This window comes from Taudactylus pleione, unplaced genomic scaffold, assembly GCF_031769625.1.
Source record: "Taudactylus pleione unplaced genomic scaffold, aTauple2 ptg000040l, whole genome shotgun sequence".
NCBI classification, from domain to species: Eukaryota; Metazoa; Chordata; class Amphibia; order Anura; family Myobatrachidae; genus Taudactylus; species Taudactylus pleione.
The window spans coordinates 2,015,427-2,039,170 of NW_028284442.1; the positions used below are offsets into that span (position 1 = coordinate 2,015,427).

General features: G+C 42.3%; 1 protein-coding gene across 1 annotated transcript in view; it reads right to left on the reverse strand.

Moving 5' to 3' along the window:
* Positions 1-23,744, reverse strand: part of LOC148538314 (leukotriene A-4 hydrolase-like) — a 154,715-nt gene that overhangs the window by 25,573 nt on the left and 105,398 nt on the right. The window contains exon 11 of the mRNA XM_088453652.1: positions 1,997-2,108. Within this exon, the coding sequence (XP_088309778.1) occupies positions 1,997-2,108 (112 nt within the window). The remainder of the gene's footprint in view (positions 1-1,996; positions 2,109-23,744) is intronic.

Genomic DNA, 23,744 nt, shown 5'->3' on the forward strand with positions numbered 1-23,744 from the left:
AGATGGGCCAACGTCGCTGATGACCAAATGCAGGTAAATGCTGGATGGAAGGATATATCCTGCGGTCGTATACCCTTATGGTCAGACACTCAGGGATAAATTTACTAAGTTTCGATTTGGTCCCAATTGGTCCCGTTTTTCAACTCAGATAGTATCAATCAAAAACAGACGTTTTTTTTTCACTTTAAAAATCGTTAATTTACCAAGCTCCTGGTTTTGACAGGATCGTTTTGATTGATGGTGTATTTGGTCGATCCTGTCTGTTCTGAAGTCCCGATTTCACCGCCCAAATTTCTCTCCCGAACAAGCAGGCTGCACATATCAGTGAAATATGTGCAGACTGCTTGTTTTTTTTTTTTTACATTTTAAGGGTTAATTTCTTAATAAAAAATGACAAGGGGTCCCCCCTCAAAAGCCTAACCAGCCCCGGACCTGTCAGCCTGTCCTGGTCCTGGCTGGAACCCACATGGTTCCCAGCCAAAGAGCGGGCGCTAATGTAAAGCCGCTCATTGGCTCGTGGCCCGGGAGTAATGACAGCTTATTCCCATGAGCTGTCATTCGCGTACTGTAACTACATGCTTCAGCATGTACTTAAAGTGAGTCCGTGGTCCATAATGGATTTCTGCGGAGAACATTGTGGGACAAAAGGTGAGTACTGGAATTTGTTTGCAGGTACATCCATGGATACTTTATGTTGACAAGGGGACGTGAACATCGGGCAGCAGGTAAGTATGTGAGAGTGTGGTAGGTGTGCAATAAACTTCTACTTTCTACGGTGTGTGAGTGATGTGTTTTTTAACTATTTAATTTACAGTGGAGATACAGGTGCCGCACGTCAGCTAGTACTTGTGGAACTACAAGTGCCAGCTGACGTGCGGCACCCGTATCTCCAAATGGCAGACATGCTGGCACCTGTAGTTCCACTGTAAAATACAATAGTCACACTTTATCTGGTCCCCCCATTATCCCCGTACCCACCGCTCCAGGGGTGCGGGGAAGAGGCCCGGGCTTCAGACCCAGCCTGGGGTTCGGGAGAGGGGGACCCCTTTTTATGTGGTCCCCACCTTCCCTGAGATCCCCGGCTTGGCCTGAGCAGCTTGGGGTGATAATGCTTTGGAACTGGAGACCCGGTAATAGGGTCTCCGGGCTGTGGCATTATACCCAGGTCGTTTTGGGTCTGGTGTTGGTTTTAAATATAGGGGGACCCCTATGCAATTTTTTTCCCCCTATATTTAAAACCAGGACTGGCCCTGCAGCCCGGGGCTGGTTAGCCTTTTTGGGGGGTACCACACGTTAATTTTTCCACTAAACTTAACCCTTACAACACACTAGCCATTCGTAAACATACACAAATCACACAGATTTGTATGTTGGAATGCAACTCGCAGCTCTGAAGGTGGTGCATTTAAAACTTCTATTGAGTCCACGATTTCAGTGTAAAACGGCCAAAATTAGCAAAAGGAATAATGGTAAAATTCCCGATTTGGTAGAAATGAATGAAAAGTACTTCCGAATTGAGCCAATCGTGATATAATTTCTATTGTTCAAAACAGCCGAATTTGCGGCATAAAACCGCCCGATTTCAACCTGAAAAATGAACAAATCACCCGACTTTAATGATAATAAATTCCCGATTGGCAAAAAAGTGAGATTATCACCCGAGAATGCAAATCGGGACCAACACGAATCTTAGTAAATGTACCCCTCAGTCTCTGCTTTTTCAGTCTCGGCAACTGCAGACACGCTGAAGACCGGCTTCGGGATAGAATAGAGGGCGCTGCTAGCACGTCACTAGGCCATACCCTAAAACGATTTATCAAGGACTTTGACTCATAAGATATATATACTGTATATACATTCATATATACACACACACACACACACACATATATACAATATATATAGCGTATCTATATACAAACACAAAATGATTTGCAAAATAATCAACAAAGAGATTCAACAAACAGTACAGTACAGTTTACGGGTTTCAACATACTGCATTTTGCAATTCTTTCCAGCCTCCCAAAGCTTCAAACTGTCGAAACTGCTCACCATAAAGGTGGCCATCAATCCTCCTCTCCAGATAGACTGTAAGACCTTCATTTAACCTTGTGAACAAAACAAAAATAAATTAGGGTCTATAAGATTTAACAAAAAGTGTATTTGTGGGTAGTGGGCGCAAACAGATACCACAGCAATGCTTTATGAAACTTAGTAGTCAGGTGGATATACTGAAGCAGACTTCTGAGTGCAGATTACCATAAAGTACAGCTCACCATTAAATGCACAAACATAGAAAACTAAGAACATTTGAAGCCCTAGCGGTATATTTACTAAAGTGCGAGTTTACAATAGTGTAGATGTTGCCCATAGCAACCAATCAGATTCAACTCACCATTTATCTAGTACCTTCTAGAAAAAGATAGTTAGAATCTACTTGGTTGCTATGAGCAACATCTCCACTTTTGTAAACCCGCACTTTAGTAAATATACCCCCTAGTATCTGGCTATAGGAGTCTTTAGAACAACAGAATGACTGCAGGTGCACATTAGCTTCAGACTGATCTCTTGGTAGTGTCTTTAGGACTTAGATGAGTGTGGTGCAAAGGACTGAGCCCCAGCTGCTTTAAAGATGTTAACATTTTAATTGCCACCAGCTTAAAGTTTACAACAATAGCTTTTCCACACGTCAAATTTAATCACATAATCAAAGTAACCCTCCACAGGCAGAAACATGAGAGCATTGTGTCCTTAAACAACGTAAATAAATACAAACTGTTGTACTACTGCATCAAGTATAAAACTTATTTAATTCATTAAGTAAAAAGAAAAAATAAATAAATAAAAAAAAATATTACATTATATCTATACAGTATATTCCATAGACCAGTGGTTCCCAAACTGTGCAGGGTGCCGCAGCGCTGTCACTGAAGTGCCACTGCAAGAAGGAAGTTGCTGTCATCTCCACCATTTTGTGAGTGACAGCAATCTCACTATGTGAGAGTGCTGAATCTGCAGTTAACCACAGGGTGTCATGGCATACCAAATTATGTATTGTGCAAGGAACATGTCCATTAAGGTGTCAGCCTTAATGATCGGAATTTCATTGCTTTTTTTAATTTGAGTGGCAAAAATTCAGTAGGTTTTGTGAAATTTCAGAACATGTCTAAGCAGCCTTAATGGGATATGTGAAACCGTAGGGTTTTTTGTCTATGGAATTTCATTGCTTTTTTATAATTTATGAACCATCAGGGACGGGAGCAGCTGCACGGGAGAAGGGCAAAAAAATGGTACACTAGCGCTGGTGGTGGAGGGGACAGCAGCAGCATAAGTGTTTCGGGGCTGCAGAGGGAGAGACGGCTGCGGGGGCAGGCTGCAGGCGTGCGGGGCAGTGGCAGAAGTGGGGCAGTGCGGGGGTGTGGAGCAGTGGCAGTGCAAAGGGGCAGGAGCGGGGGACAGGGGGCTCACTGGCGCTGATGATCCCAGCCATGAACTGCTTCATAAGGACCCTACACACGGAATGATGTGCTCACGATGCGATATCGTGAACGATTTCCCTTAAACTCTCCCCGTCACTCCAGGACACAATATGGTGCTTAAACAGCACATTTTCGTATAAGAACTATCGTGCAAGATCTAAAGACAGCTGACTGCATGCACAAATCAGTGAGACCCATGATGCAGGCATCTGTTTAAAAAATAATATTCAGAGACGCACGCACGGATCAGTGCGGCATGCATCTGAGAATCAAAAAATCAGTAAGACACAGATGCATGGACGGATCAGTGAGATCCGTCCATGCATCTATGTTAGAAAATATGAAAACAAGTTAAAAATGAAAAAAAAAAAAAAATGGTCGTTACTCCCTCCCTAAAGCACAACCAGCCCCAGGATTTCACAGCCGGTCTTGTTTAAGAAAATACAGGGGACAAATGACATAGGGGTCCCCTGTATTTAGCACAACCATCACCGGGCTTTTCAGAGCTAGTCCTGGTTGCCAAATATAGAGGACAAAAGACGTAGGTGTCCCCTGTATTTAGTGCAACCAGCACTGGGCTCTGCTTAGCTGGTCCTGGTTTTGGAGATACAGGGGTCAAAAAGTGTAGGGGTCCCCAGTATAAACCACTACCAGCTCGGACCGTTTCTAGAAGGGGCGTAAAGCCACAGCGAGGGGAACCCTTTCACCAGGTCCCCTGGCCAGACCATTACCCCTGACCACTAGTCAGCCCAGGCCAGGGATCCCTGGGAAGGTGGGGACCCCAGCGCCTGGCGGCGGTTAGCGGCCAGGCACCTCCCTGGAAACAGCATGAGAGAGACCCGCTGTTCATAGCCGCGTGCCTCCTGCTACAGCGCACCTCAAAACGGGGAAGCCGCTCCGTGATTCAGGCTGTCAGCCTGACAACACTATAGGGAGGGAATCCCTTTTATTATTGCCGCGAGCTCCGGCACGATCCGCATGCATCCACACGCGGAACCAAGTATCCAGGCACAGTGGCCTCGTGGATTTTAGACCCTAATGGTATATGAATGGCTGAGTTAGAATCCATCCCTACGGATAGCTAAGTATCAATGATCATCTTATTTTTTTGTGTGGCAATTTTGCTAATATACATGTTGAGAATATGACTGATGTTTTATATTAGCAATTTATGTAAAGCTAAGGGCATGATGCTACCTAGAGGTCTATTGTACTAATTGATCAGTACGTTAATCTGTAACTTGGTTACTTATTATATATGGTCCTCTTATAATAGACCCTAGGATTCTTTTCTGCAACACATCACTGTGTACATAACATATGTAATTTGATTGTGGTTCAATATATGTTATAAATTGTTGTGAAATACAGCGTTAACTACTAATACATCTATTTATGAAACGGTGAATACAATTTGTTACTTTTTCATTATTGAACTACTGAATTGCGACAATTTATTCCAAGTAAATCTATGACTATGTGATGTATATAAATCTGTTAAAGGCTTTGGATACTGTGTGCTACAAGTTATATCTGGATTACAATGTTGCAGAAGTGTATCCTTATTTTTAAGGCTATAGGATGTGCATGAACTTGTAGAAGTGTGCTGTTTGAGCAACAGTGTATTACTGTCAGACTGTATTGATTGCCTGCAGTCTGCTTTTAGGAGATCTAGACATATACTATCTCCTTTATCTCTCTATAGGGCATTATGTCATATGTAAGAAAATCATGATTTATTTGATTTATCCTTCTATGTATTAATATACGTTATATGTTTATTGTTTGTCCAATTTATTCTAAATAGTGATATTAAAAGTTAAGTTTTAATTATTTTCAATCTACATTATAAGTAGTGCCCCCAAACAAGTCTGATTTTTTTCTCTCTTATCATGTTCTAAAGGTGGAGACCCCCCAATAAAGGGGTTCCCCTCTCCATGGCACCCAAGGCCTAGGCTGATAGGTCGGGGCTATCCCCGACACCCCTAGAGCGGTGGGTGCCGGGTTGATAGTGTAGAGTGTAGTGCAAAGAAAGATTAAATAATATTGTCTTTTACAGGAGAACTACAGGTCCCAGCAAGCCTCCCCCGCATGCTGGTACTTGGAGAACCACAAATACCAGCATGCAAGGAATTACGATCCTGCTGGTACCTGTTGTTCTAGTGCAAAAGATATATAAAAAAAAAATATTACACACACATCGTGAAAGTACAAGTTTATTAACACATGCACACTCACTATCTCACCTACTCACCTAGAATCCCTGCATGCATCAAAACTTAGATGCCAAAGACACAGATGCATGGACAGATCAGTGAGATCCATCCGTGCATCTGTGTAAAAAAATGAATAAAAGTGTTTTTTTAAACGGTGCCCCCACACACCTAAACCAGCCCCGGGCTTTGGAGACCCAGTCCTGGTTGTCAAAATACAGGGGACAAATGACGTAGGGGTCCCCTGTATTTAGCACAACCAGCACTGGGCTCGGCTGAGCCAGTCCTGTTTTTTGAAATGCAGGGGACAAAAAGCCTAAGCATAAGGATCCCCTGTATTTGCCATAACCAGCACCTGACCCTTTCTAGTAGGCGATAATGCCACAGCCAGGGAAATCCTTTCATAAGTTCCCCAGGCTTGAATAATATTTTTATTAAACAATTTAAACAGAGAGTACATTTCTCCATATATCATACCAAGGGACAATTCAATGACATAGTGATAGAAAGAAAAGAAAAGGTATATGCTATACAATAACAAAAAGATTCTCAACTTAACAGCCAGCAGGGGCGGATTGGGCTGCCGGGATGCCGGGCTGGTGCCCGCTGGGCTGGTCCCTACTATGGCCGGCCACCCTCCACTTACCCATCCACTGCCACAATCGGAGCTCAGCTCCAATCGGGCAGCTTTACAGTAGTACAGCTTCTGCGCATACTTACTAATGGAAAAAATGACTGACGGGGGAGCTGCTGCACATGCCCGGCAGCAGCTCTTCCCATAAGCCTTTGCGGAGCCTGTCAGTCACAGCTGACAGCTCCTCCTCCAGCCCCTTCGCGCAGCCCGGCCCCATTCCATGCACGCTGCAACAAGCACTGGCAGCCTGCACGGTGACGCCATTGGCCGGCCACAGACACAAGCAGCGGGCAGCCAGAGAAGCAGCAGGTGATGCAGCTGGCTGGCCAAAGGGACAAGCAGCGGATAGCCAGAGCATCATCAGGTAAGTGTTGGCTGTGGGGTGAGTCTGGGGGAGATGGGAGGGAAGGGGGAGTTGACAACGCGGGGGGGAGGGGTGGGTGAGCTAATGATGCAGGGCTGGGGGGGGTTGGAGCTGACACAAGGGCTGGGGAATAATGCTGAGACACACAGGGGCTGAGATACACAAGGGCTGGCAGGGGAATAAGGCCGAGAGACAAACTGGGGCTGGAGAATAAGGCTGAAAGAGGTACACTGGGGCTGGAGAATGAGGCTTGGAGACGCTGGGGCTTGGGGAATGAGGCTGATACACACACTGGGGCTGGGTGAATGGGGTCAAGAGATACACACTGGGGAATGTGGCTGAGAGATACACACTGGGACTGGGGAAATGGGACAGAGAGACACACTGGAGCTGGGGGAATAGGACTGAGAGACACACTATGGCTGGGGGAATGGGACTGAGAAACACACTGGTGCTGAGGGAATGAGGCTGAAACACATTGGTGCTGTGGGAATGAGGCTGAGAAGCACAGGTGGGCCTGGGGATGGAGAGACACGGGGGTCCTGGGGATGGAGAAACGCATGGGGTCCTGGAGAGAGACAATGGGTCCTGGAAATGGAGAGACAGAGGGAGCCTGGAGAACCACAGGGGAGCCTGGGGATGGAGAGATGTACAGGCATCTGGAGACACAGATATTGTTTGGTCAGGGAAATTAATTTTACCCTGCACACAAACTTCTGCTACTATAGGTTATGATGATGACATTAGTTATATTTGTACATAAACAGGCATCTTCCAGACAATATGATCTTCTACATGAATAGTGAATAGTGGCTGAAGACGCTGCCCAGTGAGGCTCAAATTCCTCAGAGGTTCCCTGTTGTTGAGAAACCACCGTATAGATAAGAAAAGACTTTCAAACTGACTGGCCTGTACCTAGTGCAGGGGGATGGGGGGCCCCAAATAAAAGGGTATCATTCACCCAGATTTCTGTTGCCGGCCCTACTCCCCTCAGTGGCTTGCAAAATCAGCTCCAGGCCCTAAGATGAGGGAGTATCCTGCCCTCCTCCACAGACTCCGCCCTTTCAACAGACGCACCTACTCAACACACCCACCCCCCTTAGGGCTGCTTCCAGAAATTTCCCGGGCTGGTTTTCCATCCCAATCCGCCCCTGATCATATAAAGATAATACGGAGAACATAGCAGGATCCATATAGTGGTTGGACAATATATAAACATTCCCATGCGGCACAACAAATATCCTCATTCTGTATAATAGAAATTCTGTGGAAAATAATAATTTACCACTAAAATGCTGGATGGCCCTTTTCAAGTATCTCCATATTATACCAAGTAGTCAGATTTACTATTCTACGTATCCTTTCTTTGGTAGATGGTGATAAGGTGACAATATATGGAAGCCATATCTCAGAAAAATTTTGAGCTTAATTCGCTATATCAAGCAAGCTTTCCACCCAGTCCATCTGATAAAGATACAGTAATCTTGGTAGCATAAGCGTTAAAGGTATAGAGTTGGAGTCGATCCATTGTGAGAAGATTGTTTTTTTGCTGTTTCTGCTACTCTAGCTAATAGCAAACGCTTTCCCATAGAAATTCTCGGGTGAAGTGTGGGAGGATAATAATTCCACAGCGCCCATGCCATAGATATCTCAAAAGAAATATGTAATCTATTATTTATATAGGACTGAACCTCCTTCCAAAATGCTTTTACAATCTCACAGGACCATAAACAATGTACGATGTCAGCTTTAGGTGCTGAGCACTTGAAACAATTAGAATTGTCTGAGGCTCCTGTTAAATATCGAAGTTTTGGGGTATAATATGCTCTGTGTAATATTTTATAATGCATCTCTACATATGAGTAAGAGATTAATTGTTTATTTAGTGTAATGCAGGACGTAATGACAGATTGTAGCATTAAATCTGGAAATGTAGCTTTCCATTTAGCCAATCCTGTATCAATTTTGGAAAGATCTAACCATCTTCCTGTATAGTCATAAAGCACCGAAGTAGAACATGACTTGCCCATCCCACTCCTCACCATAGCATCTAGAGTGTTAGTTTTATCCAACCAGTCAAGGTGAGACAATAATTTTAAGATATAACTTCGAACTTGAAAATATGCAAACAATGGAAATTGAATATTAGGATAGCGCTCTTTAAGTGTAGATACAGGTAATACAGCAGAAATAGATACACCAAACTAAGGCCCCCAAGATGCCAGTCCCGAAATATCTTATCAGAAACACCTCCTTGAGAGGCAGTCAGAAAATATTGGTTTAAACAAAGATCCTGTGTGTGAGAGATTAAGTCGTTTCCTTAGTATTCGCCAGGCAGAACAAGGAGTATTCAAAAGAGGATTAAGTTTAATGTCAGAAATAATGTGTTGGGGTGGTGTATGCAATAAACTGACTAGATTACATTCAGGACTAAAGGCTTGATCCATTTCCCTATGTGTAAAATTACTACCATTCCCTATCCAATCCAGGACATACCTATTGTTCGCTGCTATAGCATAATCCTGTACACATGGCAGGTTCATCCCTCCAATTGACAGTGCTTGTTGCAACTTTAATAAGGAAATTCTGGGATGTTTGCTAGCCCAGATGAATTTAGATAATGCTCCATTAATTATTTTAGCATCACTTTTTGTTATAAGAAAAGGGAGCATCTGGAACGGATATAATAATCAGGGGAAGGAAGTCATCTTATACAGATGGCATCCCTAAATAAGATAAAGGCAGATGTTTCCAGTTTTCAAAGTCCTGTAACATCTGTTGGATAGAAAATTTAATATTAGCTGAATATAAACTATCCAACCTACTGGGAAATCTTAGGCCCAGATATGTTAGGTGTCCCTGAGCCCAACAAAAGGGAAACTGGTCTCCCCATCCCAGTCTGGCATCAGCATACAATGCTAAAGCTTCCGTCTTATTAAAATTCACTAGAAAGTCTGAGATATCATGAAAATCGTCTAATATTTGTAATAATGATGGAAAAGCCCTCTTTGGTTCACTGAAATACAAAAGAAGATCGTCTGCAAATGCTGACACCATAATCATACAATTCCCTACCGAAATTCCTTTCCAGAGTTCGTTCTTAATGAAAGTGCGTATCAAGGGGTCTAAGGCAAGATCAATAAGCAATGGGGATTGAGGACATCCCTGACGTGTGCCTCTTGATAAATAAAAAGGAGGAGAGGAGTTCAATCCATTAATTATCAGAAAAGCAGTAGGCCACGTGTAAAGTAATCAAAAAATATTAATAAATCGAGTGCCAAATTGTTGAAGGTGGAGAACACGTGTTATATTCAACCAAGAAACGTGATCAAACGCCTTGTCAGCATCACAACTATCACAGCCTCTCTATTGTTAATTTGTTAAGAACGAGTCATAGCTGCTATTAACAGGTGCACATTATGTATCCATGTAGAATTCTAGGAAGAATATTTTGAAGTCGTTGAGCTAGGAACTTAGTGAACAATTTCAGATCTTGGTTCAGTAGTCAGATGGGCCTATAGGATTGAACCAATGTAGGATCCCTTCCAGGTTTTGGCAATACTATAATTCTTGCATCATTAAAGCCAATCGGTGGGGCATTTCCAGCACTAATAGAATTGAATAAGGCTAACAGATGTGGCATTAAATGAGGTGAAATAATCTGATAATATTCTGCTCCACAACCATCAGGCCCCGGAGTCTTGCCCTTAGACAATGCCTTAATTAATGGTAACAATTCTAATTCTGTTACTGGTTCTACCAAAGAATCTCTTTCCTCCTCCGTTAATATTGGCAAACCTGCCTCTCTCAAAATCTCATGGCTAGTGCACAGGACTCAGGGGTAGCCATATATAATTGTTTATAATATTGTTGAAACCGTTCCGAAATTTATGTCGAGTAGCATAAGCATCCGAGTTATTCCGTTGTTGTAAGATATGTGAAGATATGCTATGAGTTTTAACCAAATTAGCCAATAACCTTCCTGATTTATTGCAGCCTCGAAAAAACTTACTACGTTGAAAATCATATGAATATTGGGCACGTTCTTCACATAAAAGATCATATTCAGTTTTGGCCTCTACATATCTCTGTCTATTTTCAGGTGTCTCACTCAAAATGAGAGAGTCGTATGTTTTGGTTAAATGCTTACCAAATATATCCAATTTAGAAGCTACCGATTTACGTTTCCTGGCCACATACTCCAATTTGTCCACGAAGCACAGGTTTTGAGGCTGCCCAAAATAAATTAACATCATCCAGATGTTCAATATTATAATCATCTACATAATTAAAAAAAAAAGCTCCCTCTAAATGAGTACGAAAATCAATTGATTTACCTAAATATGCTGGAAATCTCCAGTTGATGTAAGAATAGGGGAATGTAATGAAAGAGTGAACCATACCGGTGCATGATCCAAAATTGCTATAGGTTTTATCCCAGATGACTCCACCTTCTGATACAAAGATTGAGATAATAACCAAAAGTCAATACGTGAAAAGGTGTGATGTGGATGTGAATAAAAAGTATATTCACGAGGTACAGGATTCCGGCACCTCCATTGGTCACATAATTGTAAGCAATCTATTAACAATTGTACAGAGGACACTGAGGCCTCTCTGTCCCTACCTAGCACATTAGACCTATCCAGACCCTGAGATATGACACAGTTAAAATCTCCCCCCAAAATCAACTCCCCTTCCATCCAGTCCTGCAGTCTAACGTATAAATTGGTGAAGAACACCTTATTCGGGCCAGTGGGTGAATAAACAGCAGCCAGGGCATAAACTGAGTCATATAGCGATATTTTAACAAAGAGAAATCTACCGTCATGCTCTATCAATGTGTCTTTGGTACTATATGGGAGATTTTTACAAAAAATAATCAAAGCTCCTCTGCTTTTGGACGTGAATGAGGCAGCCTTATATTCACCTATCCATGTATCTCTCAGCGTATTCAAATCTTTAGAATTGAGGGCCTGATTCTGACCTGCTCGCGAGCGCTGAGCACTCGCAAGCGGGTCGATGGTGCCCTAGTGCGCATGTGCACGATGGAGGGAGCTCCGTCGTGCACATGCGCGAGACCCGAATGGTGACGACCAGGCCGTCGCTATGGGTCTTGCAACAAAGGGGGTGTGCTATCGATGTTGATTGACAGCACGCCCCCTTTGGTGGGCGTACCGGGGGCGTTGCTGCCCAGACGGAGGCGTTCCCATGGGAACGCCTACCATCTGGTGCCGGCCCCACTGACATCACCCACTGACATCTGATAGAGCCAAAAGCACTCCTGGGCTTGCGGCAGTGAGACCCTACCGCAGGGTCTCGTTGCAAGCCCGATAGTCGCGATGGTCTTGACCATCGCGACCATCATTTTGGCCGTTCGCATAAGCTGTGGGTGGTCACCCACAGCTATGCGAGCGGCCAGGAGGCCGCTCCAATAAGAGGTAGGAGGGCCCTGAGTCAGAGCGAGCGCTATTGTCAGAGCGTCCGGCTCTGAATCAGGCCCTGAGACTCTTGCAAAAATGCCACATTTGGTTTTAAGCTTTTTTAAATGTTTAAAGGACCTTACACCTCTTAATAGGGGCATTCAACCCCTCTACATTCCATGTATCGAAGCTGGATTAGTGGCTGAGATGGAATCAGCGTAGAAATTGGCGTGCGTGACGCCATCTTGCAAATGGAAGCTAGACTCCATTTTAGAAACAAGAATCTGCAAGATGCCATTTTGCGACGAGCGCTATTTTAAGTTACAACTCACAAGCTAAGTACAGATAGCAATGTTTTTGATAATCTACCAAAAACAACTAGAAATGCAGCCCCTGAGAAAAGTAAATAGAATAGACAATGCACCAGGATACTGTGAGTGTTTTACATACAAATTGGGAATCCCTGTATGTAGGCAAGTATAGTTGTGGCAATTGTAATAAAACCCAGGCATTGGTCTACACAATTTAATTTGTCTGAATCCTAAACAGGTTTTAGTCCCACACCCAGACAGAATGGCCCCCGGCTTCACAGCTGGGGGTAATACATTTGCATTACAGTTTGAAACTGTAAATAAGGAATGAGATGTGTGTGTGTGTGTGTGTGTGTGTGTGTGTGTGTATGTGTATAAATATATGTATACACATATATATATGTGTATGGAATCTCATGCATGAACACCACACATTACGCACAGTTAAGCTGCTAACATGACGCTCAGTAGCGAATGCACAATATCCTGCATGCGAACGCTGTTTATTAGCTGCATGTGTGCACATCTCCCCCAAATCAGATAAACCTAACTAGCGTCTTTACATCAAACCCCACATACTCACACATTACATATTCACATACAAGGTTCCATAAGTTCCATAATTGTTATGAAATAAAGATTATTTTGTAACTAAGGTTTTATACGTGATAAGTAAGTCATGTTTGGTATTGTACTGATGCGTACTCTCTCAACAGTATTCCGGTAACATCGATGTAGAGATCGCAACAGGCATTCTCAACTTATGGACCGCAGAGACTTCAAGCAACAAAATGTACATTATATCACCAACTGTTAGGATTTGCATGAGGTGGGAAACCAGAGACCACCAGTTGTTAGAGGCTGGACTGTGTCTATTTGAACCAACCTGTTAGATGCCTTGTAACATATGCCCTCTCCTTTAGGACCAATGGTATTAGCAACAAACTTCTCTATTGTGTTGTCTATTTCTGGGGGGTATAAATATGTGTGCTCTGACCCTGGGTTTCGAGTCTTCGTGCTGAATGCTGATTGACGAGGGGTTTCTTGCTGATGCCTACATCTGGTCCAGAGCGCTGCGTATGTATAACTGTACTTGGGTCTGTATAATTCCTTTGCACTAAATTGTACTTATAACTAGCGTATAACTGACTGTACTTTTACTTGAATAATACTTTGTGCTTTGGAACCACAGGTTCTAGGTCTGGAGTCTTTATTTACTGTATAACTGCGTACGCAAAATAGCATCATCCTTAGAGGTTTATAGGCAGGATATCAGAAGGTATAGGCAGGGGTGTATAGAGGTTCAAAGACACATCCTTAGTTGGGGGCTCGTAGTGAAGTCACTTACCCACTAACACGGCACATACGGTTATCGATATCTCACAAAAGGGTGGAGTGGCCACATGCAGGGTTTACCTGCAACCGCTCGGTGCTGAGAGATCGCTACCCGTTTTCGTGTGAGCCAGGGATGCTGACTAGAATCCAGGGATAAGAAAGGAAAAAGTTTGTTTTCCTTTGTTGATAGAACCTAACATTTAAAGGGGTGCCGCAGTATTGAACACGCGGCTGGGTCGCAGTTTTGCGCACAGTAAAGATGCACTTTTGTGTACGCAGCTAAAGGTTGTTATACGGTTGTGTGGTAGTCGCATTATTGTGTATGCGACTGGTTGCACAATAACATATACGTACTTCCGGTTGTGCTGCCACGTGTTTAAACAAAGCCATTGAGGTTTACATTCTTTTTAATTGTTGCCACTAATTGGGTTAACGTGTAGTTTTCTGCGCAGGAAAAGAGTGTGGGATTGTGAGTATTTGTTTAGGGTGTAACACGGGACCTAAAGGTTAAGGGAATTGTATGACCCTTGACTACTAGGTGCAGGAGTTGGCCTAGTAGCTTGGTAAGTAGCTTACCATTCTATACACATCAGCAGGTGTACATGTTGTCTTTGTTGTAGGGACCGGCTCTCAGTGTGATTGCAGTGTTCAATAATTAGGTTGGGTTATTTGAGCATTGTAGTTGAGCCACACTAGGAAATTAGTGATTGTGAGCTGAGAGATAATAGGTGAGCGGGGGCATCTAGAAATTTCTTCCGTAGGTGAGCGGGGGCATCTAGAAATTTCTTCCGTAGGTGAGTGGGGCCATCTAGAAATTTCTTCCGTAGGTGAGCGGGGGCTTCTAGAAATTTCTTCAGTAGGTGAGCAGGGGCATCTAGAAATTTCTTCTGTAGGTGAGCTGCGGCATCTGGAAATTTCTTCCATAGGTAAGCGAGAGTATCTAGACTGTCTTTCACCAATTTAAATCTTTATTGAAAAACTTAGGGTTCTCCCAGGATGAGGGCCAAGCGATCGGTAGAGATGTTAAATGATTTGCTGCTGTTGGAAGTGCCACTTGGTTCATATTGGGTACGGTGCCAATGCAACCAGGTATTGTGATTTATGGTTTAATATGACGAGGAAGAGTGTTAAACCGTTTCCTAGAATTGGTAGTTTTGATGAAGATGTATTGAATAATGTCCATTATATTATAATAATAATAATAATAATAATAATAATAATAATAATAATAATAATCAGTCTGATGCGCTCTCGAGGTAAAAAGGTAAAATTTTCTGAATGTTTAAAGTTGTGGCAGCATGAAGGGGATGCGTAGCTTAAAAATACACAAGAGACGCAAACTAGCCTTGTGAGCGCATTGCCAGAGAATGCATCCGCGACGCTAAATTGCAATACGAGCGAGCCGCAAAATGGCACGCACGTGCGGCAAGGCCGCGTTGTAGAAGGTATTGCCAGCAGTTCACGCACACCACCTCCACCTTAAGTGGATGGAGGTGCAAGTACAGTTATCAAAAATACCCATAAAAATGTAACAAGTAATTTGTACCCTCTCTTAAGCAACTATAAAGAAAAAGTTCATGATGTGGATGATGAGCCTATTGTAATGTCTGCCATTTCCCATGCTGTACAGATGATAGATGCTGCACCACAACAATCACAATTGGTGCCATCATCTCCATCAGTAACAGTAAGGGAAGTGCTAGCCCCCTCTGCACCCATAGAGGAAGTTGTTAATATCATATGTAGCAGCAGCAGACTAAACCCCCAGCCAGGTAACAAGGTCAAAAGGTAGCAGCGCTACCGGTCTGCATCCCATTCGGACAATAACTGTTCCGAATGGAAATGCAGATGCGAACGGTGTAGTGCCCACGAGGGAAGTGGTAAAGCATTGTCCTTGGACAACAGCAGAACTAAATTCCATCATAAATGATTTCCCCGATCCCAAAAAGGAACTAGCCAAATGTCAAAGATTTTTGAGGAATTTGGGTAGTTCTCATTAGCCAACTAATAAAGATTGGCGGGTGGTGTTAAGGGCCTGTCTACCACGCAGTACCGACATGACAAAATTTATCACGGATTGTGTATTGGATTGTGACGTTCCCTTAACAGACCAAGTAAACCAAGATAATATTTCCCGCATCATAACTCAATTGGGTATATATTTTCCAGTAGTAGTTAAGTGGAACAAAATTTTCACCATAAAGCAAAAGGAGAGTGAATCTGCAGACTATCACCCAGTACACTTGAAATTGAAAATGTTATTTTCCAACATGACTGATGCAAACTGTCATGATGTCGAACCTGGGGAATGTGTTATGATCCGAATTTTTTTAGCTCAGGTTGTTTGACTGATCGGTGGAAAGGTCCGTATCTGACGTTGTTAACAAAGTACCACATCCTCAAAGGGTGGCCGAGGAAGATACGTGGGTCCATTCCACTCACTACAGGGAGGTTAACCAACCTGTGGTGATACAAAACGGAGACGAGGCCGATAACATGGACCTGTCGATTGCGAGCTTGTGCCGGGAGGATTAAAAAGGTGACAGTGAGAAACCTGAGCTAAAAGAAAACTGTAGATCAGTGTCACAGCAAGGGATTGTTCTGCTGTGTTCATTTTTGTATTCTTCTTCCAGAGTTTCCGTCATCTTGGTTTGTTTGGGGATAACCAGTTTCTGTGATGGAGGACCAATAGAGGAGATGGGAGCTGATGGCAGTGCTGATGGAGTGGAGTCAGGAGGAGGAGTGCTATGCCAAATCAGGGGAGTGTCTGACCAATCTTAGGGCCTGATTCAGAGCCGGACTCTATCAGCCGTTCGCCCGCAGGAGGTACGTCCGTCCAAATGTCAAACCAAGCGCTCGCACGTGTGGTCACTCGTAGCGAGTCTTCCGCCCCATATTTCCACAACCCCTCCTCTAGCTAATGAGCGTCCAAAATAGCGAACGCACTACTCGTTTTTGGATGAAGTGTTCGCTCGCACAATTACAACCGGAACTAGGCCTGTCATTTGTCGATTGCCTTGTTTCTCCTTCGTCAAACATCCGTGAATCGATTGGTGCCAATCATTACCTTAATTTACTTAATTGTTGGTCAAAAGTTTTCAATCTTTTTTTTTTTGGAATGTCAATAAACTTTATTGTTTGTTTTGTGTTCATTTTGGTCCATAGAATCCGTCCGCTTTTAACAGCAAACTTCTTTTTTTTCAATCCAAAGGCTGTTAGAAATTGTTTTATTTCCGGCTTGTTGCTAACGCATCCAAATGCAGGAAGCCAATCATAAGTCACAATATATTTTTAGGGGTTGTTCACATGACTCACACATTAACCAATAGAATTCTTCATGTTATTTATGAAAGTACATTAGCCAATCAAAATTTAGGGGTCCCTGTAATAAAACTGATTTGTGTTAAAAAAAAACCCCATTGCCATCATGAGAGCCAGTGCTTTTACACGTGTTGAGCTGCTGGTGCTCACTGAAGTAATTGATAGGAGAATTACTGACATGCCGCCCCCCGTCACCAACCAACGCAAGCACCGGGCATACGCCGGGCGTACGCGGAGGTGCGGCGCAGGTTGCGGGCCTTGGGATATCGGAGGACCATCGGCCAATTAGAGCGCCAGTGGTCGGATTTACGCCGCCGGGCCCACCTGCTTGCGCATCTTCGGATGAGGATCCGTAGGCGTAAGTGGATATTTGAATGTTTATATACCTATGACAATCTGTTGTTACTTTTTGTCTTTGCTAATGTAAATTTGCATTAATGCGTGTGCATGTGTGCAGTATGCATTTTTTTCGGGCTAAATGACACCTTGTTATTGTTTTTTTTCAAGATTAATATTTTCTTTTGGGTTAATGTTTTACATTAAAAATGTTTTTGGGTATACATATTGGCTAATATTACAAACTATACATCATTTAGGTCGGGAGCGGATCCAGAGACATAGACGGAGGCCTGCCCGACCCCTCTCCCCAACTCCCACCATCTCCTCCCCTGCCCACTCCTCCCAAATTTCGCCACCCTCCCCTGACCTGGTCATCCCTATTTCCCCTCCCTCTCCTGCTCCCCAAATCCAAATCACCCCTCCCTCCCCTGTCCTACCCATCCACATTCCCACACCCTCCCCTGATGCACCCACTCCTGAATCCAACCCCTCCCCTTTATCCCCCCCAGACATTTAGCCCCCGTCTTCACACATCCACTGGAGGAAGAGGATCTGGGCCAACCTGGCCCTGAACCTGCAGGTATTTTTTGGGGGTTGTTTGCAATTATTGTGTAAAAATTTGCTCTATATGCATACACCGTTGTATCCCTGCTTACAATCTAAGGGCAGTCCATGTTTTGGTTTTTTTTTGTTTATTTTGGGTGGTATTTTTTAAAAAAGTTTGCTTCAATTTTTTTATTTTTTTTAAAAACGCTTTTTATTTCTTGTAAATTTTTTGGGTTTTTTATTTCCCAAATTTTTGACCAATTTATTCATGTTTCTAAACAAAATAAACTTTACAATAACCACATATGCCAGAGCCAAATACAAGTTTCATTGTTTTTGATTACATTTCTACACTAAAATCAATATACAAATGGTGTAAGGATTAATTAAGATCCCAAAGTGATTGTTCAAACCACTATTCTCATGTTCATGTTTTTTTTGTTTTGGTGCCAATTGGTAATTTAGGCAAATTTATGTTACCACTATAGTTTTGAAACAAAATTAGCATGATATGTAAACTTTATTTAACTGTAACTAATCCTGTTTTTCTTGTATGATTTTTCTTTTTAAATTCACATTTTTTTGAAACTCATATTTGTCTTTCTACAGACCCAAGGATGCTGGATCAAGCCATTTTGGGCCAGATAATGGCAATGAGGGGACATTTGGTCCAGCTGCTGGTCGCAATGGACCATTTGATTTTGTTTTTGTGACATTAATTTATTATGTTTTTCTTTTTGTTAATAAAAGCTGTTTGTTTAAACCAATCTCATTTATTGACTCCAAAATTAGCTCACAAGGTAATTTTTTTTAATTTTTGGGGGTAAACATTTTGGTTTATGGATTTTGCATATGAAAATGCAAACAATGTGGCATACAACATTTTTGGAGTAAGTATTATTTAAAAGTTAAACTTTTTTTTTTTTTAAAAGTGGTTTCCCAGACTTTAAAGACATATTTGGACATTCCAATAATTGGTCCAATTGACATTAACTCCATAATGTTTTGCAACAAATCCCTTATGTAATTATTTAAGTTATTCCAAAATATCCATGCAACTCCCATAATAATTTAAAAAATAATAAAAAAGGTAGGCCCAACTATGCAAACATGTTGTTAATTGTTATGTTGTTTTTAAAATTGTTTTGCCAAAAATAGTTCCTTTTTTTTTAAAAAAACACTTGTAAATTAAGTTAAAAGGTACTGTCCATTTGCTGGTTTTTCTGGTAAAAAAAAAACAAATAATTTTAAAAGTAGTTTATTATACAATTTTTCACAATAAAAAGCAAATACACTCAAAGAATGGAAACAAAAAGTCAAGAACTGCTTGAAAATGGTGCATGCCAACATGTTGTCCCAAAATCAGGTAAGAAACACATTTGTCCAGGTGTAAAGGTCATTTTGGAGTCATTAATGTCACAGGCGAGCATTTTCAGGAAGAAGGTTGTTGCTTGGATTTTGCAAAAAAAAATAAAAAAAGGTTAAAATTCGAAACATAGGATATTAAACACACATAATTTTCAGTCTTCACAATGTCAACAAATGTAAAACCAAGGAAATTCAAATACCTGAAAAAGCGGGAAACGACATCATCACGTATGGCCCCCCCTGACACTCTCCTCCGACCAACCTCGGGGGGCCATCCTCAGGCAAGGCATCCTCTGGCTGCATTGGGACACCACTCCTTATGGCGATATTGTGAAATATCACACACAGGACCACAATTTTGGAAACCATAGCCGGCAAATACATGAGGTCGCCACCAGAGCGGTGGAGGCAACGAAATCGGCCTTTTAAAAGGCCGATACAATGCTCCACCACCTGCCTGGTGGCAGTAAGTGCGGAATTATATTGAGTTTGTGGCCCTGGTGTGGGAACCAAATAAGGAGTGAGCAGCCAGGGTGTGCAAGGGTAACCACTGTCTCCTGTGAAAAAAAAAAAGCATTCAGTACCATTTCTAAGTCAACAGTGTTTGGTTTAAAAATTAGGGGTACCACTTACCCAGAAGCCACGCGTCACCAGCTTGTAGGTTGTTTAATTTGTGCCAAAGCCCTGATTGCCGGATGACAAATGAATCATGTGCACTTCCTGGAAATTTGACATTCAGGAACAGGATCTGGAGGGAGGCATCACATACCACCATTACATTCATCGAATGGAAATGCTTGCGGTTCCTAAATATGGCCTCCAGCGCTGCTGGAGGCTGAAGTGGTATGTGAGTGCCGTCCACAACCCCTCTGATGTGTGGGAAGCCTGCAATTTGGTAAAATTTCTGCTTCACCACATTAAGGGAACCCATATCCAATGGCATATTAATAAAATGATGTAGGTGCTTAAACAGTGCATCCATGACCGCCCTCAGGATCCTTGAAAAGGAGGATTGGGAAATGCCTGCAACAATCCCAACTGTGGTCTGGAAGGATCCTGAGGCGCAAAAATGTAACACCGACATTAAGTGCGTAAGTGGTGATATTGCTGTTGGATTATTAATTTGCCTTTCAAGATAACTCTCTATTAATGAAAGAGTGTCTAGGATGATTTGTGGTGGTAGGCAATACCGCCGTAAAACCACATCATCAGGCATTCCAAAAAGGGTGACACATGTTCTAAATATTTGGGGCCTTGCACGCCTACGATGCCTATGCCAAGGAGGATGTTCAGGTTGGTCGGGGTCGTGGACCATTGCCACTATTATTCGCCCAACATCAATCTGAAATGTTAGACAATGTAGTTATTTTTCAAAAATTTAAAAATACGAAAATATACTTCACTTTTTGACACATTAAGAAGAATCTTACAGAGTTAGGCAGTGACATCTTGAAGAAAACCTACGAATTAGATTTAACAAATAAAAACTCAAAAAAACCCAACAAAATAAAGACAGCCTAAGGCAAAAATATAAAGAATGCATGCACCACACAGATGTTGTTAGTGTCTGATTTTATTCTATTAATCCAATGTACGCTAATGTCACAGACAGGAGCTGTGCAAAATATATGCAAGAGAGGACAAAAAATACCGCTAAATGGTACGCTAACACCACAGACAGGAGCTGTGCAAAATATACACAATAGAGGACAAAAAATACCGCTAAATGGTACGCTAACGCCACAGACAGGAGCTGTGCAAAATATGCGCAATAAAGGACAAAAAATACCGCTAAATGGTACGCTAACGCCACAGACAGGAGCTGTGCAAAATATACGCCAGACATTTTGCATTTTTGATGGCCAAATAATCATTTTGGAAAAAAAAAATATGCATAATGAGATCCCTTAAAAAAAACATGAAAAATGTTAACCATAAACAGGGTCTAATATATCTCAATAAATACTTACCGTACAAAGATGATCCGGAAACTCGAAATGCAGTCCACAAGACGAAAGGAGATCAAAATAAAAAAAAAAACAACTAAAAAACCCAAAAACATTATTTAAAAAAGAAAGCGAACCACCAAACTTACCTCAAAACAAAAAAAAAGGCTCATTACAAAAACGCAAAAATGCGAAAAAAACAAAACCACTCGACAACTCTCAGCAAATCCAAACACCTTCCCAAACAACTCCGCACCTAGAACATCCACCAACCACTACTATCAACCCACCCCGAAAAAGCCTTAAATAGACCTAACTTTCCAGCTCAAATCAATGACGCTCAATAAAAACGTCTATAAAAACATCACAAGAGGCTACAATGGGTCTGCTGAATTCAAGGGTTTAATCATGTCCACTGAACAGCAGCAAAGCCAAATTCTAGGACCAAACAGTAAGTAGCTCCAAATGTAAAGTTAACACACACACAAAAAAAAAAAATTATTATTGTTTTTTTTCTGTAAGGTGTTGAGACTGACAATGAGGAGGCTGCGGGGCCTACCCAGGTCAGGGCCAAAAGAAAAAGGCAGCCACAATTCACAAGAAAGGAGATGGAGGCTTTGGTGCAACAGTGCGTGGATAACCTGGCACAGGCACCCCGAAATATGGGTGCAAGCCAGAGATGGAAACTGTGGGAGGAAATAGCCAGTGCTGTCAATGGTGTTGGTGATTTTGTCCGGTCAACCAAAGAAGTCAAATGCCGGTAAGTAAATGATATAACCTATTTCCACAATTCGAAAAACTTAGTTAAAAAACTAAACATACATTTTTAAACAACAGATGGAGCGACTTCAAATATTGGCTCAAACAAAAACTGGCTGATAGGGCTAGGCATGCGGGGGGACAGGTGGTGCGCCAACCCCTGTGTCATTGGAGTTAACCGATTTGGAGGAACTGGCACAGGGGTGTGTGCAGGAAGAGGAGGTGTTTGGCGTGTCCAACATGGACACAGACAAGCCAGACTTTACGGCTCCACATGTTGCTGCAGGATAATTTTTTTTAAAATGTTTGAACAACTTGTTTAAATACAAAGACAAATGTACTAATATTTTTATAATCTCTCTTTTTCACACAGGCACAGAAGAGGACGAGTCTGCTCCAGAACTGAGGTTAGGCCGCAGTAGATCTGCTGGCTCCACAGGGGAGGAAGCAGTATTTCTGGCTGGGGACCCTGTGGCAGACAGTCTAGGGCCTTCCCCCTCACAGGCAGTGGCCCTTCTCACAGATCTCAATGATAAAACGGATAAAAACACTGAGATTCTGCTGAGGATGGATGCCAATCTGCTGCGGGTGGCGGATGCCCTGGAGGAAAACGCTGCGGCCAATGTCAGAATAGCTAATGCCCTGGAGCAGCTCGTCTGCCTGCGCATGTTGGAGCCGGCCTCCGTTCCTGCCGGAAAATCAGGGCCCTCCACCTCTGGTGCAACATCGGCCATCCCTCCAAATGTGCCTAGCCCTATGCCTAGCCCAGAGGAAACACCAGCTACCTCTGCCCAGGCACGCCGTACAACCAGACAGACAAAATCATGCTCCCTCCAACATCAAGCCAAGCGGGGGAGAAGTGTTGACAGCACTGGCTAATTTCCCCAAATTCCATCTCTGTGTTTGCCCCATATTTTGGCTACACCAAACCTCCCTCTCCTTTCTTGTGAATTTTTTTTTTTTTTACATTATTTTTTTTTAAATGTAAAATAAAATAACAAATTGGCTGTAAAAAAAAGCCACATTTGGCAAAAAATGTCAACATTTAATTTTTGCAAAAATAAAAATCCATTCTTCCAAAAATATGTCTCCAATTCATTAGCAAATGGCTGAAAGGGACTGGAACAAACATACTTAAATACATAACAAAGGTGATATACTTTAAAAAATATTTTAAACCAAAAAACATAAGATAACAGGTAGGTAAACAATAACACAAGCAAAGCAATTAGTAGATGATTGTCTTTCTGTATTGTAACCAAATTGTCCAAAAAAATTAGACATTAAAAGAAAAACAGGTTTTGGTCTTTTTAAAAAAAAAAACTGACAACATGCGTACGGAATTTAGCAAAAAAACCAAACATTTTAACCTTTATTTAAACTTATTTTTTGTGATTGCTGTGATTACAAAACCCAAACAAATAGGAACACAACATGCGTTCCAAATTTAGCTAATAAATCATGGCCATTGAAAATCACCTTCTCGCAAGTGATCCAATTATTAGGTGATTGGTCTTTTGTCTTGTAAAGGAGAATAGAAAAACATTGATTCGCTAAGGGAGCTACGAAGAGACCATCATCTTTGCAAGATCCAATACCCTACCACAAGCTGAACGAGCAGTCATAATGGAAACTGGATCACACAGTCACGTGTACAAAATAGGGTCCACATTGGACGTTCTCACAAGATAATACATGTACGCCCA